At 45.6% G+C, this 15,504-nt stretch overlaps 1 protein-coding gene across 1 annotated transcript in view; it reads right to left on the bottom strand.

Moving 5' to 3' along the window:
• The window catches only part of NHS (NHS actin remodeling regulator), a 258,373-nt gene that overhangs the window by 23,241 nt on the left and 219,628 nt on the right, over positions 1-15,504 (bottom strand). Inside the window, exon 2 of the mRNA XM_086464561.1 lies at positions 217-369. Within this exon, the coding sequence (XP_086320687.1) occupies positions 217-369 (153 nt within the window). The remainder of the gene's footprint in view (positions 1-216; positions 370-15,504) is intronic.

The following is a 15,504-nucleotide window of genomic DNA, read 5'->3' as shown; positions in this document are numbered from 1 at the left end:
TCTAGTAATCATAAACAAGCTGAAGAGGGCACAAGCCTTTTCTGCTGCTAGAATGACATCTTCAGATTTATTTCTTAGCCTGAGTACCTAAGTCCCCATGGAGACCAATGCCCACTGCCCGGTCCCTGTGCCTGAGCACCCTGCCGCTGCCTGGAGGGGACCGTGGAGAGGTGTCACGTGCATGGATCTGGAGCCAGAGCATGTACAAGCACCTACCTCTGCGCAAGGCTCGCAGGTGCTGCTTGGCGTGGTGGTGCAGCTCCTCCACACAAGGTGGTCTGGTGGAGGGGAGGAAGATGTTTCTTTGCTGATGCCAAGGTGCTTGGTAATAGACACTCAGTTTGCTCTCTGCATCCAGGTTGGAGACAGCTGTAAGATAAAACCAGAGTGCAAGGTAAGACTGCTAGCCTCTCTTACATCAACCTAGCTGAAAAGCAAAGTCTCTCGCTTGGAACAGCATTGCCAAGAATGAGAACTGGGGATGTCACAGCACCTCTCCTCCCACCAAATAACAGCAACCATTATCTTCTCCGTGTTTCCCTATCACGTTATACCACTTAGCATTTAGACAATGCCCTTTTGCCAGATCACAAATGTCTCCATGGAGGCAAGTAGGTGCAATGATACTATACTGATGTTAAATGTACGGACTACAGGGATAATAACTTTATCAGCAAAATGAAATAACTTTAACAGCAAAATGAAAACACAAAGAAGCTAAATGTCATCTCGGGGTGACATTTTGAGCAAGGGCAGAGAGAGGAATGGGTCTCCCATTTACCCATTCTCCTGCCAATATGCTCTTTCACTACATCATGTTACACATGACTGATTTCTGACACAGGTTTCTAGCTTGTTGCCTTCCAGCGCTTAACGACTGAGATTAACTGCCCGCCCTGCTGAGCGACTTTAACTGTCACCTATCAAAAGAGGTTTCCTTAATAGACAGGGACTCTGAGGGACTGGAACACTTCAATTCCTCTACAGAGAAATCCCAGAAGTCTGCCTCTGAAAGTCACATGAACCAAGTCCACCAAAGGTTTGAGAGAATTTCTCAGGAATGCTGGGACTCAGGGGAGATGTGCCCAACCTTGGCATACACAGTAGCTAGCTTTCCAAGGGCCAAAGCAAGAGAGGATGGCCATGGGGGATGCCAGTGCTCTGCCCTGCTCGGCTCTGTGGAGCCGGCTTGTCCCACCTGTGCTCAACAGCCCACGTAATGCAGCAGAGCGCGTGGCATGTCCTCAGCTCTAGCACTGGCCTTGCTCCTTCTACAGGCATTGAAACGAATGGTCATCTCCTCATGTAATGCCAAGAAGCTGCTGCAGCTGTGTTGCGGTGCAGGGAGGGTCCCTCACGCACAGGAGGAAGGGTGGTGGAGGTACCTCCTGGGGTTCCCTTCCCGGCAAGGAGTCAAACAGCCACTGTGCCTCAGATTGGTCCACTCACTGTCCATGTGCTCCTCTCCTTTGCTCTCATCTCTCAAGCAGGGCAGTACACCCTGGCCCTGTTCTCCCTCCCATCTCCCCTTTCTGGCAGGAGAGCCTGGGGAAGCTGCCACGAGCAGAGGTGGCTTCAATCTCAACATAGTCCTGTGTAACACTGATGGCCAGAGCCCTCTTCCACGGCAAACGTTACCAGGGGTTTGTAACTCTATGTTAGCGACCCAGCCTGTGTGCCAGTCCCCTTCTCCAGCCTCTGTCGTCCCACTGAGACAATGACTATTTTGCGGCTGGGCCCTCCCCTTACATTGTTTTCACCACTCCAGGCAAGTGCAGACCCCAGCCCTTGCCTGGCAGGGCCCTCACTGCTTCCACAAGAGAAGGAGAAGTGATGTGCCGTTGTGGGAAGCCACCAAGGGGGAGGCCAAAACAGAGAAAGGGGCTGGCAGCTGGTTGTCTGCAGCGGTGTGTTGTCACCAGCCAAGAAACTAGCACATTTCAGGGCTCCCATCTGCTTTCCATGCTTTCGCACTCTCTGACCTACAGGAGAAGTTGCCCTTTTTTGAGGGTGAATCAGTGCAACATGTCAGAGAGTTGCTCTCTAGTGAAGATGCTTTGCTCTTTCTCATTTTGTTGCTTTCTTTAATGCAAACCAACATTCACTCAGGCTGAAGGCATACAGTGCTTTGCATAGAGAGAGGCACTGGGAAAGTACAGTAGCAGAAGGAGGGAGCAGACACAAGAGGAGAAACTTGAGAACCATGCTGACACATGCGGGATGCTGACAGACTTTATCAGTTTCTTTGATAAGAAAAAAAAACAGTTCACAAAACTTTGTGGGTGTCATGATGGAAGTGGTGGTACAATATGGTGATAGACCTGCTGAAGTTCAGGTTCTCAGAGCTTCAGCACCACTGAAGGGACCCCAAACTCTGTGTCTAGTAGTCAGCCTTGCCTTGTTTCTCAGTGGATTTTTACAGGTGGGGTTTCACTCAGTTTACAGTATGTTTGCAATGCTGCCTCATGGTGTCAGTGCAAGGAATGGCACCACGGTAAGAAAAAATGATAGATAGTCGGGGGGGTTGTAGGATGAATGATGGCAACCCGTAGGTGTTTTCTCATCATGAGGATTTACTAATTAAATTATTAACATTGTAAGAACATAATGTGGCCAAATTGCAAGCAGAGCTTTTGATGGCTTGTTTGTCTGTCATCACTGCAGTAGGTGAATATTTCACTAGCATGAGCTCATTTTGTATTTCCTTTACCCTTTGAGGGTAAGGAAGCACTATGCCCATCTTACAGACACAGTACCAGGACACAAAGCAACTTGCCCTGATCCTGTTCTGAGCCACACTGCCTCCTTGGGAAGCTCATCTCAGGACAAAAATTTGTAAGTGATAGTAATGATACCCCACCCATTCTCTATATCACTGAGGATATGTGATATTCATGATCATAAATTGTACTCTGGAGGCTAATGAAATGGCAGGCACAAACAGTTCCTTCCTACTCCCAGAAAAAAACTGTCTAGACTGAAGCTCTAGTAGTTGTCTGTGACAGAGCTCAGTAACTGCATGGAAAGTTTTACCTACTTATGAAATGTTCAGACATTTCATTAGACTAGAATAGATTTTGCTGCAAAATTTAACTTGTAGAGAGCTCTTCTGGCTTTGTCAGCAGTGTTTTACAAATAAGAAGAGTAGGAGTTCAGTTAAAATATTTTGTGTGAGACTTTAAAATGAAACCAAGCTAACACAATCCTGCTATGCACTTGCTGTTGTAGACACGTACTGCTCTTCACAGATAAAATAGCATGACCTCTTATCCATCCCACAAGTCTCCCTTAGCTAGCAAACCTGGCAGAGCTGTGCGTAGTGCTGTACCAGAAGAAAAATAAAGCACAAATACATTGCTTATCTTCAAATGATTGGGCACTAAGAAGCTTACAGTACCCCACGCCATGGCCCCAGCCAGCACGCATCCGTATCATCTCGCCTTTCCCTGTAGGACCTCTGATTCACTGTGTCAGGGAATATGCCCCACTGACACCAAGAAAGCAGAAATATTGCACAATAGTCACTGAATGAACAGTCCTTTAAAATACTCAAAAGCTGGAGTGGATTTTCTAAGGCGGTCCAGAATAGAAACTAAAAGAGCTGGCAAAAAAGCCACGAGGGGATGAATGTTCTCAGTCTGCAGTGGAGGAGAAGCTCAGAGGGAGGGAGAAGCACTGTGTAGGGTAGAGGACAATGCTGCCCCAAGGACAAATAAGTATAAACCCGCTATGAATGCAATTAGGCTGGATGTTTGAAGAACGGCGTCCCAACCTCAGAGCGGCAAAGCTCTGGAAAAGCCTCCTGGAAAGAGGAAAGAGAGGGAAAAAGCTAATGGGTGAGTGAGAGAGCCTGCACCCTCAGGAGCAGGGCATTATTGCTGGGAGCTGAAGCCAGAGGATGCAACTGCAGGAGCAAACCATGAGCTTTCAGGACCACTGATCATCTGAATTTCTGCACAGGATTTAATCTCTTCCTCTAAAAGAAAAAAAGCCAGCCCTGTGGCGGGGTAATGCAGCAGTCAAAGACCACTGGGCTGAGATCTAGAAGACCTGTGCAGTCAAAGCTTCGCCATATACTTCTGCTAAGAGCCTGGGTTAAATATTCACACTCCCTCTGCCTCTGTTCTGTGAAATGAGGATAAGGTATCTCTTTCAGCCAGCACTTCCTTTCACTCGGTGTTTTACACTGCAGGCTGTTTTTACACGCCGAGCCTGTGCGTGGCTGTAGCCCCTCAGCATCATCATAATACGCATAACAAATAAAGCAATACAGAAACTGTAAAGCCACAGTCTTTAAATTATTAACAGCTGGACATCACAGTGAATGAGAAAAAAAGCCTGTACAGATATAGGAAACACTGCATTTCAGGCATCAGATATAGATTGTTAATGTATTTTTAGTGTGCGCTTTGATCAATTTAGAATATACAAGTGAATCATATAAACTATCATGTTCATTTCATTCCCGAGTTAAAGTAATTGGTTTTTTCATCTTGTGGGATGACAAAACGACAAGAGACCATTTAAATGGATTCTCCATTACATTTTGTGGATCCATTAAAGTTGGCTGATTTCCTGACAACCAATGTCAAATAGACATATGCTAATGGCTGTTCTCATGAGAAGATTTTTGAAATATTTGAAATATTTTTCCAAATAGCTGTTTTATCGAAGTTGATCATATTTCCCGTTTATAGACCCTTCTTGTCTTCGCATCCTCCCATTCACTCTCCCTCTCTCCTTTAGCAAAGCAGAAAAAGGATCCTGCCATAGCAGAGCTGGATGTGGATGCTTGAAGGTTGTGCGGCTTTAGTGCACTCAGGCGTGGTTGTTCTAATAATAACACCACAAAGGCCAAGCAAGAAAGATTTCTGCTCTATTTATTTGATAGATCCAGGGGTTTCCCCCCCGCCACACAATTCCGTCTGCTTCTCTAGATGCTTGCCTTCCCCCTCCCCAGCTCCTTCTGTTTCTCAACTTTTTTTTTTTTCTTTCTGTACTATAGTTGCCATTAGGTGTCAGAGGGGGGAAAAAAAAAAAGATAATTTCCCATGTTTCCTGGTTCAAAGAGAAAACACGATTTGGTGTAAGGTGTGGAAAAGTGTGCAGCCTGGAGGGGATCTGAGTGGCGAGTGAGGAAGGTGCCTACACGCTAAGGGACAGAGCCCAGAGCTGTCACGCCCTAAATTCCTGCACAAGCAAAGATGAAACAGCAACTGCTGAATACTTATTAAAGTATCTGGATTCCAAAAGACAAAAACCACAATTAAAAAGGATCAGACTAGTGAATAAGCCTATTCCAGAGTCCAGTTACTCTTATGAGAGGCTCTAATGACCCAAGCCCTTTGCATGAGGCAGAGGAGCTAGGGGTTGTGCACCCAGCGAAGGTCCACCACTACTTCCTGCAGTGCTGCAGGGGTGCGGGATGTTCTTGAAGGCTGCTGTGGCCAGCAGCACCATGCCAGGCTCTGCTTGGGAAGCCCTTCTTCAGCATTAAGGTGGTTGACCTGTCATTTTAGCAAGTGCCATTTTTGCTAGCTGTTTCAGGTAAAAATGGTGACTTTTTTCTTGTGTGATTCAATGCCATAAGAAAGCTGTATGTTCACCCAGCTTTGCATAAATAGCAGCAGCAGAGTTCAGCCTGACCAAACCCTTCCACACCTACTGCCCAGGTCAGCAGTGAGTTACTGCCTGCTAAGTTTGTGTGCAAAACAGGGAAGTTGTGGCTGCCCCCTCCCTGGCAGTGTTCAAGGCCAGGCTGGATGGGGCTTTGAGCAACCTGGTCTAATGGAAGGTGTCCCTGCCCATGGCAGGGGGGTTGGAACTTGATGGTCTTTAAGGTCCCTTCCAACCCAAACCATTCTATGATTCTAAAACATAACAAGAAAATGAATTCTGAGGAAGAGCAGATTATCTCAAATACTAGGCAGTCTGGCAACTTCATCATGCATTGTAGTACATAAATGTTTCATTGAGGCAAGTGCTGAGTCTGATGTGAATTTTATTTATAGCCCTGAATATCTCGAATGTACGCTTCCCCCAAGTACTCGTGTCTCCACTGTAACACCCAGGGGGTTTAAGCCTACAAGGCTGGTAAAAATCTACAGTCGCTTCTCTGCTGTACATGTCCCACATTTTGTGCAATGCATCAGCAAGCTCAAAGCAGCTCCCTTTGTGGCTGCTGCTTCACAGTGATGGCATGTTGGGTGCTGGGACTCATCCAGCAGGGACACAGGTAGCCCAGAGCTCCTCAGAGGTGCTTTCTACAACTGTGCTTGCTCCCAACCATGCACACACCCAGACATTTACCCCAGCCTTGACCTATTTGCCAACGGCAAACCCCACCAACTGGAAGCCCAAATAGCTATTTGGATTAGCTACCTTCCTGTCTCATCTTTATTAAGGATTAAAAAATGCTCATGCAAAGGGAGAGTGTTGGCGGCGCTGCTGTTCCTTACACATAAGGCTACTGGCTCTTCAGCATTTCCATCACCCTGCTGAGCAATAGCAACCTCACCATAACTTCAGTGACCCTAGCTACAAGCATGGGCATGCACATAATTTCCCTCATACCTCTAGATAAAAAGTACCAAGTGACTGGAGCCACAAACTCAGACGTACCCTGGTGCCCTGGGGAATGCTGTTCGCCCTGGCAGGGGCAGGATGGCATGCTCTTTCCCCACAGGGGGGAAGCAATAATTTCTGTCCATGTCAGCGCCAGAGCAACACCTGTCAGCAATGGCTTTCTCTTCTGAAGCCCTTTTGCTGGGGGGCACAACAGGTGATGGGAATGAGACAGGCACTTTGGCCCTTCAGCACTGCAGGGGCTGCTGAGGAACCTGACTGCGTTTCACCATCCTCCTCTCCCCTGGGCAGCTGTGTGCAGTCCAGCTCCCCCAATAGATGTGAGAGCTGAGGCAGGTCCTCCCTAGGACTTGACAGAGCTTTCTAAGCACACTTCTCACATAAGACAAGAGATGCTCAACTCACAATGAAATAGAAAACTGCATGCCAAAACCCCTGTCTCCTTTTCCTCGCTGCTCTTGTGCATCTTTGGGATTTGTTCAGGGTCTGGATGGGATTCCCCCATCCCTGGTCAGACCTTTTGTTCCTGCTTTCCCGGTGTACTCTGACGTTCGTGAAGGCGCTGTTCAGTGCAGACATTTCCCTTTCAGTCCTTGCAGCGCCCTCTGTCAGAGGGCCATGGATGACTGACGCCCCATTTCAGGTTGTTTGCTACTTGGTTACTTCTCTCTGGGAGCCCACTCTGGAAAACATGATTTGTAATGGCTTTGTGCATCATTATTTCTTATTATTGCTATTATCAGGGCAAACACCTATATGGTTCCTGAGGATTTTTTTGCCCTGTGCAACCTGAGTCCAGGATGGATGTGAGGAGCAAACTTAAGTGGTATAGGCCCTGAGACATGGCTTGGGCAACTGGTCTGGACCTGAAACCTAAATCACCACATCTGCCCTGCCATCGGCACTTGCATGTGCAAATCAAAGCCAGCGCTCCTGCATCTACACGGGCTACAGCTGCCCTCCAGACAAACAGGACGAGAGACATGACAAAACAAGTTAAGTCTTTAGCTACATGTGAGCAACAACATGAGCACAATTATTATTCTGTTCTGAGCGCATGGACGGACAATTTAGCAAATTTCTCAAACTCAAGCAAAAAGGCAGAAAACAGAAAACTCACTGACAGCAGAAACTGCTGAGAAAGACCATGATCTTTTATGCTCTTTGTATTGTTTCATTTGTTGCCAATACAGTGAAACTTCTCATGTTTCAACCATGGTTTCCTAGCACATCCCTGTGACATATTTCTGTCTCCCATTATACCACACATAGAAATAACAGCTAGTCAGGAGAAAAATGGACAAGTGGACCCTATCCGTATTTGGCGTTCAGTTATCTGGAAAAATTAAAATACTGGAAAGCATATGATTTGGCTGTCATTTCCATGTGCAGATCCTTGAATTTTGCCTTTACCTGGTATTCAGTTGACTAGCACAACAACAGACATAATTCAAGAGGGCTGGGAAGTGTGAGGTTCTTATACACATAAGAAGATTATGCTGTTAGGCAATATGCACTTATGTGAAGAGTACCACATGCTAATCCCATTCTTGGCTTTGCTGCTTTCAATCACTGCTGGTGGTGTTTGAACATATCTTTAACTGCTTTTCCTAACTCTGTCAAATAAGTTACGGTGGCCAGAATGGGACTTGGTATTTCAAAGTATTTCAAAGCTGTCACTGCAGGATAGACAATAACATCTCAGAAATGCACACTATTTTATACGTTCAAGCCTTCATTCCTGTGAAGATTCTCTAGCCAGTGATTTCTTCCTCTCCTTTTATTCCTGTTCTCCAGTCTATGTTTTACATGGCTGGGAGAGAAACAGCTTCATGTTCTCAGGCACAAAATAGCGGCAAACATAGTCACAGACAGCAGGTTTCTGTTGGAGGGTTTCGTTAATGGAGTTGCCCCTCTCACCCATGAGAGGTGAATGGCATTTTTATTTTAGGTGCACATGTCTACATGTTATACATATCCATGAATACGTGCAATTGTGCGTACACCCCCACCTCATCACACCCAGCTCTGCAGCAAAGAAATCCCCTCCGGTGCACATCTCTTCTAATGCATGGTGACAGAAAGCACTGGAGGGAGTGCAACATACTTATCTATTAATAAACATCTGAAATGTTCAATAATGTATGTGTAGCCATGGTGTTTCTATGGTCCTTGTTCAGTCAGAGACAGCAGGAAGCCCACCAGGGAAAGCAGGTTAGTAAGCAAAAAAAGAAAACCACCAATAAGGCCAGGCTTTATTCCCAGGGCAGCCGAAGACATATGACTAGACAAAAGTTTTCCCAGTTTCGTAGATGTATGCATAAAATTCAACATTTAATCCAATTCTACAACTTCAGAGACCACAACCCAGCTGGGAAGTGACTCATGCCCCAGCAAAGTGAGTAGAAGTGTTACAAAAGGCAGCACTGGTGTTGCCTGCAGGGCAATGGTAAAGGAAGCAGACAACACGAGTCCTGCTGGGCGGGCAAGCTTAAGGTTGCCGTTAGGTCAACTGTTCTGCAGGATGAATCCATATTTGTTTCAGTTTGCTACCATGCTCCATGAGAAAACAAAAAGCTAATTAGCTAGGAAAATAGTGAAGGCATAAACAGTGTTAAAGAAAAACTCCAAACCTAACTAGTTTAAGGTTACCAGACCTAAGGGTAAGGATGGTTTGTTATAGGAGGGATGTTATGACATCATACATCTGCACACATATATATGTGTTTGTGTACAGAGATAGGAGAGCATGTAACTGAAATCAATGTCTCAAGAGAGCCCTTTCAATCCTACATGCTTAATTAGTTGAAAGCACTTCTTTCAATCTGATGCACTTTCAGTTCTTGTCAACACAGATTTCTTCGCATGTTGACCCTTTACATTACTTCCACTCCCAATAGGCAGCAAGATAAAGTCTCTTACCTTCAGCAGTGTAGCGTGTGGTCTCTATAAAACACTTTGTAAGCACGATTTTAGACATCCTTTGCAATTCTCCCTCACTGCTCTGCTATTTTTCTGCTGTACTGACTCAGCCCAAATCACTACTAAGCTTGCCCGACTTGCTCCAACAGGTCACCATAACGCTCTCCCTTTTATCACACAGAAGTGTGTGGTTCACTGTGATGTTGCGCCCAGATCAGTCACCCTGAGTTCACTTGCCAGCACTCAAGAACAAAGCTTTACAAAGTGCACTTACTATTCTACCTGCCTTGGTTAATGCTTACCTTCAGGATCTCATGAGAAAAACACCCTCACATTCCCCAGCCTACACACATTTTTGTGATAGGTCAAACAATGTTTTGGCAGCAGTTTTAAAGTATCTTGCCTGTTCTCCTACTCAAAACATTCAATTCCCCTGCATACTTCTATCTGAACATTTAGACCTAAAGTGGTCATTTTCCAGAAATAGCCTTTTGAGTCCATGTTGAGGATCCTCCTTTCAAGAAGAGCAGAGGCTTCCACATTGGAGCACCTATTTCCACATCAGCATCCATGATACAAAACAACCTCTTAATGTTTGTGAACATACAGACCAGCTGTAAAACGCTGGAAGCCTTGAAAATGCACACTGGAAGACGACACTTGACATAGAATATGCTGTGTTTGCCATATTGGAAGATAAGATTCAGATGACTTATTCCAAATACAGCAAACACATTTCTGCTTTCCTTGAAATCTTCATAAACTACAACCTTTCATCAAAGCTCTAAGAGTTAGTCTCCACCAATCTCCATGCCTTCTCAGTTTGGCTCTCACAAGTGGCATTTAGCATCCAGTACACCAATGGTGCTGTGATACACACACCTGTCTCTTGGCCAGCAGATTGAGGACACCAACTTATTTTACGCAGGGCATCAGGTGGCCATCAGTGGGTGACAGTGTTTTGTTTACTACTGACCTGCCCTTCATTCAAGATGATACTCTGTAAGAAAAAATGCCCTGTGTCCCGACTGCTTAATCTTGTTAGGCTCTGATGTGGCTCCCTACAGGTAATAACCATGTCACTGTTTTGGAAGGGCAACACACACGTTATAGTGGAAAACCATCATGGAATGTGAACAGCAAAACCAAACCCAAGAGGCAGGTTACATTTTGTATCTAGTATAAAATGTTTTTCTGTGAGTGACTTTCCTCACTGGCACTAGTTTGACCCTCTTGCCTTCAGCAAACTGCATGGGGAAGCAGTTTGCAGGTCAGAAGCTGCTCCCAAGCAAAAAACAAGATTGAAGAGTTTGCACAGAAAATGAACAAGCAGGCCCTCTCTTCCTTTCCACTGGCACTGCATGTAGGCTGAGAAACCAAACCCCCAAAAGTCAGGAACAACAAGCCATGTGTTAAGAGCAGAGATGGTGGCTCATATTTCACACTTCTTCCTCCTCATCAGTCTTTTTCAGCGTGCTTGGCTAGATGCCCTCAACGCCACTTAACTGCAAGTTGAGGTAAGTAGCAATAGTTTCTTCCACTTATATTTAGTAAATACTATGCTACTATTGCTACATGTGTTCCTTTGAATTACTCACAGGCATCCGGGGAAAGACAGAAAGTCAATCATCGCAAAGGGACCAAAGGCAACTGTTTTTTCTTCCTCTGGGGAAATATTCTTGCTGCTCCTGCAGCTCCATCAGTCCTTTCTTGCAGAGGAACTGAGAGACCTGGCTCTGTCTCAGGCCTCTAATTGCTCTTGAGGTCATGCCTGCCCCAGGAAGCTTCCTCCTCATAATAGTAAGGCAGCATGTTTCTTGGGGCAAGCAACAAAAATCACACACATGACTCCACAAGGTTACTCCAGAGCCACCCTGATGGTGACCCAGGGTTGGCTGGGCACAGGGGTGCAGTTAAAGGCACAACAAGTTCACTGTGTAGCTCCTTTGGGAGCTTTCAGTAAAATTCTTCTCCAAACTCAGTGAATAACCAAGTCTTTCATCACCAGCTCTCTCAGATGTTCATTTTAGCCCTGGCCTCCCAAGTGGTTTACCTGAAGCCCAGTTTCAGACAACTGTCTGTGAGTTGGGCTGGCAGAGCACCCGGCCCACAAAGGGGCTCTGGGCCAGGAGGGCCTATTTCAACACTGTCCAGCAATATCTTCCCCCAGTCCCACTTCTGACAGGACACTTGTGTAAAACATTAAAATGAACAGGGCTGTAAGGGTTCAGAGAGCCATGCTGAGAAGCCAGCTAGGAAGAAGTAACACGGCTAGCGGACTTGCTGAGTTTCACTTGTTGAAACAATACTGAACACAGCCCTTTTTGTTTTGTAAGGGGAAGGAGAACTGCCTGAAAATATAGATTTCCACCCCCTCCCCTTCTATACTTTCTCAAAGGAATTTTAATGAAGAAACCTGCTTAGGAATGGATTCTTGTTAGCCTTGCAAATCCCCTCCACCCTGTCCTGCACTGCCAAGGGTGTGTCCCAGCACCACTCTCCACTGGGGCTCTAGCTCCAACCCAGGTATTGTGGCCTCTCCCCTCCAGACTTTTTGGGCTTGAAATTAGCCCTTAATCCATAAAGCACAGCCATGTGATGATATATGGAATGGACTGTATTACTTAGAGTGTTTCCTATATACAGGTACACAAAGCCACTGAGATATGCTGGATTACTTTTTAGAAGGAACCCATCCAGATAGTGTTTGGAAACTGTCTTTGTCAGTGATACTGTATACCTAGACTGCAGGATGAATAACTTACGTCAAGGTAAGTTATTTTCCCACTGTTACTATTTGAATAACATGTTCTGGGCTTGTTTACCTTAGGCACTAATATTTTTTCTGCCGAGTTGCACTGGTTTTTTGTACTATATTTCAGGTCCTTGCTTACCTAATACGATCCAAAAGCCTCAAATGGTAAATGCTAGCTTGCAGATTTAACTGAGAGGTGAGCATTGTTAGCTGTATCCCCTTGCATGTCCCTGCAGAGGCTACAAACCTATTACCATGCCAGCTAGAGAGCCCCTACAGCTCATGCTAACTCGCTAAACCTCACTTCAAATTGAGACATCACGGCCAATGGCAACTAGCATATAAAATGCAGCATGAAAACATTTAAGCTAAAATAAATTTTAAAACATTTACTTCTTGTAAAGTGTCATAAGGTGTTAATAAAGATCATAATATAGACTATTCTTTATTGGTATGGCTGGTATGGCTTTATGAGCCAAAACCATATGCTATTGTTTGTACTCACATTTATATTATTAAGCCACATATTTATGCAGAAAACCTAATGGAGTTCTGATGGGATTTCTGAAAAGCCACAACTGCTGAAGAGTTAGAGGGTTTATCAGATGCTGCAGGGATGTGGACCACTCTCTGGCGAGAGTTGTCATCTAGAACATAATAGCAAACAGCAAATTCTTGCACATTTATAACTAATCTGTCTTTGTGTGCATGTTGGACAGAGTACAAGGTAGTTTTTCACATGTTGGCTTTAGCACAGTACATACACAGAGTAGCAAACAAATGCTTGCTTAATGTACATACAAAATGATTACCTTTTAAGTGTGGGCAGACATTTTATGATGACCATGTACCAAGTACTGCAAATGAAGAAGAAAATCAGAAGGCATGGTGAAATGGCTACATTTCGCTGCATCCAGTCAAAACCAGGGCAGAAATGTCAGGTGTCAACACCTACTGGTAACTATCAGAACTACCACCGCAGAATGACTGGCTGCAACGCTGGACAGGAAGCCTTCAAACTCTCACTTGTAAGCAGTGATGAAAACAACAACAACAAAAAAAAAACTGCAGGAAATAAGCTGCAGAGGAAACATCCACAGGAAAAGAAATTAAATCAGGAAATACTTTCAGGAAAGGAAAAAGGAAAGGAAAGAAGGAGAGGGGGCAGAAAGGCATCATCATTAAAATTATCATGCAGAAAATGTAAGTAAAAAATGGGGCCATCAAGTAGAAAAGAGTGTTTGACCTTAATGTATTGCGTATCAAGTGGAATGCTGAACCTGGGGGGAAAGCACTCCTGGGATGCTCAGATTTGTTCACAAGGAGCAAAGTTGACAACATTTTCCAAGCATAAAGAAGCAGACAACAGAAAATAATCACAAAAGTAACTTTCCCCAGGGGAGATTTGTCTCCTTGGAGAATTTCAGTAGCTAACAGATAGGCTCCTTGCTGATTTGGAGTACAAATGACCCTCAGAGAGCTGTGAATAGTCCTCCAGCAGAGCCTGTCCCCCTCTGTTCACTGTGGAGGGACCATGAGAAGACGGACTGTGGCTGAGCCGGCATGCTCCAGCACCACCAGGCAGCAAGAAGGGAGATGCTGCATTTACAGGGGAGCAGGATTGCCTACTCGGAAACAAATGTGAGTCTGCAAAGCTATGGGTGGGTTCCTGCATTTAGTCATTGTATATAATTACAGGCAAAGTGAAAAACCAAATTTGGGTCACAGCCAAGCAAGCCACCAAGGCATAAGGTGACTTTTAACTCAAAAGGTGAAGCATTGCCTGAAAAAATACATTCATTTTTACGAAGAGGGGGGTAAACATGCTCAGAAACGTGACACAATGAGCCAGACTAGGTGTCAAATTTTGCTGTCCTTCCTCTGTCCTTTCTGAGTTGTGGCTCTGCCTGATTTCTCTGGACCCTTCAGCTGTGCCAGGACAGCAGGTCTGGCCCTAATTAGCTCCCTCCCACTTTACTGCCTTCTTCTCTCCACCTCTTTTCTTTCTGAGTGGATTTTCCAAGCAGCGTTAAAAAAAGAAGTGCTGGAAGAGGTGCCAGACTGCTCTAGAGGCTGAGATGCTATACATGCTGAACAGTGAAAGGCAGATGACACCCACAGATATACCCCAGCCCTGATCTGGCAGGATGCTGTCTGGGGGTGGTGGCAATCAGTCTTCACATCTTATCAACTCCCGTAGCATCTGTCAGCACAGGGGGAGGGGAAGCCACCCCAGACAACTTTTCATAATAAGGATATTGTTCATAAAGTCGGAGACATTTTATATACAAATACAGATCAGTTCACAGCCATCTGCTTATTTTCCATGTAGCGTCTAAAGTATGGTAAGGGTGTTATAGAAAATATGAAAACAAGCTCTTACCTCTGCCACTAAGCTTAAAATAAGAGAAAAGAAGAAAAAAATACAGGAGTTGGTATGCAGTGAAAAGCAAAGAACTGAGACAGCATTTTCAAATGGTGATTGCCTGGGCTGCTGCTGTTTGGAAATGCAATTTGTTCTGGTAGGTGGATATGCTGGCACACCCCCACTCCGGCCCAGGGCAAGTCACCTCCTGGCCTTCACAGCCATCTCTCGTCCTCCCAGGCACCTCCCAGCCTTTTCTATGTTCTTTCTACTTTCATCTCTTAAGGGCAGAAATCATCCGTTACACTAAGCATTTACACATACAATAATAGGCCCTGCATTTCATGTGCTAGTCCAACAATACTTTATTGGTGGGTTTGTTCAGTGTTGTATTCTTCCAGATAAGGGACCCTGACAGGAGGGAGAGGCGGGCCTGGGCAAACCTCATGAAGTTCAACAAGGACAAGTGCAAGGTCCTGCACCTGGGTCAGGGCAATCCCCAGTATCAACACAGGCTGGGGATGAAGGGATTGAGAGCAGCCCTGCCGAGAAGGACTTGGGGGTACTGGTGGACAAAAAGCTGGACATGATCCAGCAATGTGCGCTCGCAGCCCAGAAAGCCAATCACATCCTGGGCTGCATCAAGAGAAGTGTGGCCAGCAGGTTGAGGGAGGTGATTCTGCTCCTCTACTCTGCTCTGGTGAGACCCTACCTGCAGTGCTGTGTTCAGCTCTGGGGCCCCCAGCACAAGACAGACATGACCCTCTTGGAGAGGGTCCAGAGGAGGGCCACAGAGATGATCACGGGGCTGGAGCACCTCTCCTGTGAGAACAGGCTGAGAGAGTTGGGGTTGTTCAGCCTGGAGAAGAGAAGGCTC

The sequence above is a fragment of the Leptosomus discolor genome, chromosome 1, assembly GCF_034619465.1.
Source record: "Leptosomus discolor isolate bLepDis1 chromosome 1, bLepDis1.hap2, whole genome shotgun sequence".
Taxonomy (NCBI): domain Eukaryota; kingdom Metazoa; phylum Chordata; class Aves; order Leptosomiformes; family Leptosomidae; genus Leptosomus; species Leptosomus discolor.
The sequence above is the reverse complement of the archived record's forward strand: the minus strand, read 5'-3'. Positions and strand labels throughout refer to the sequence as shown.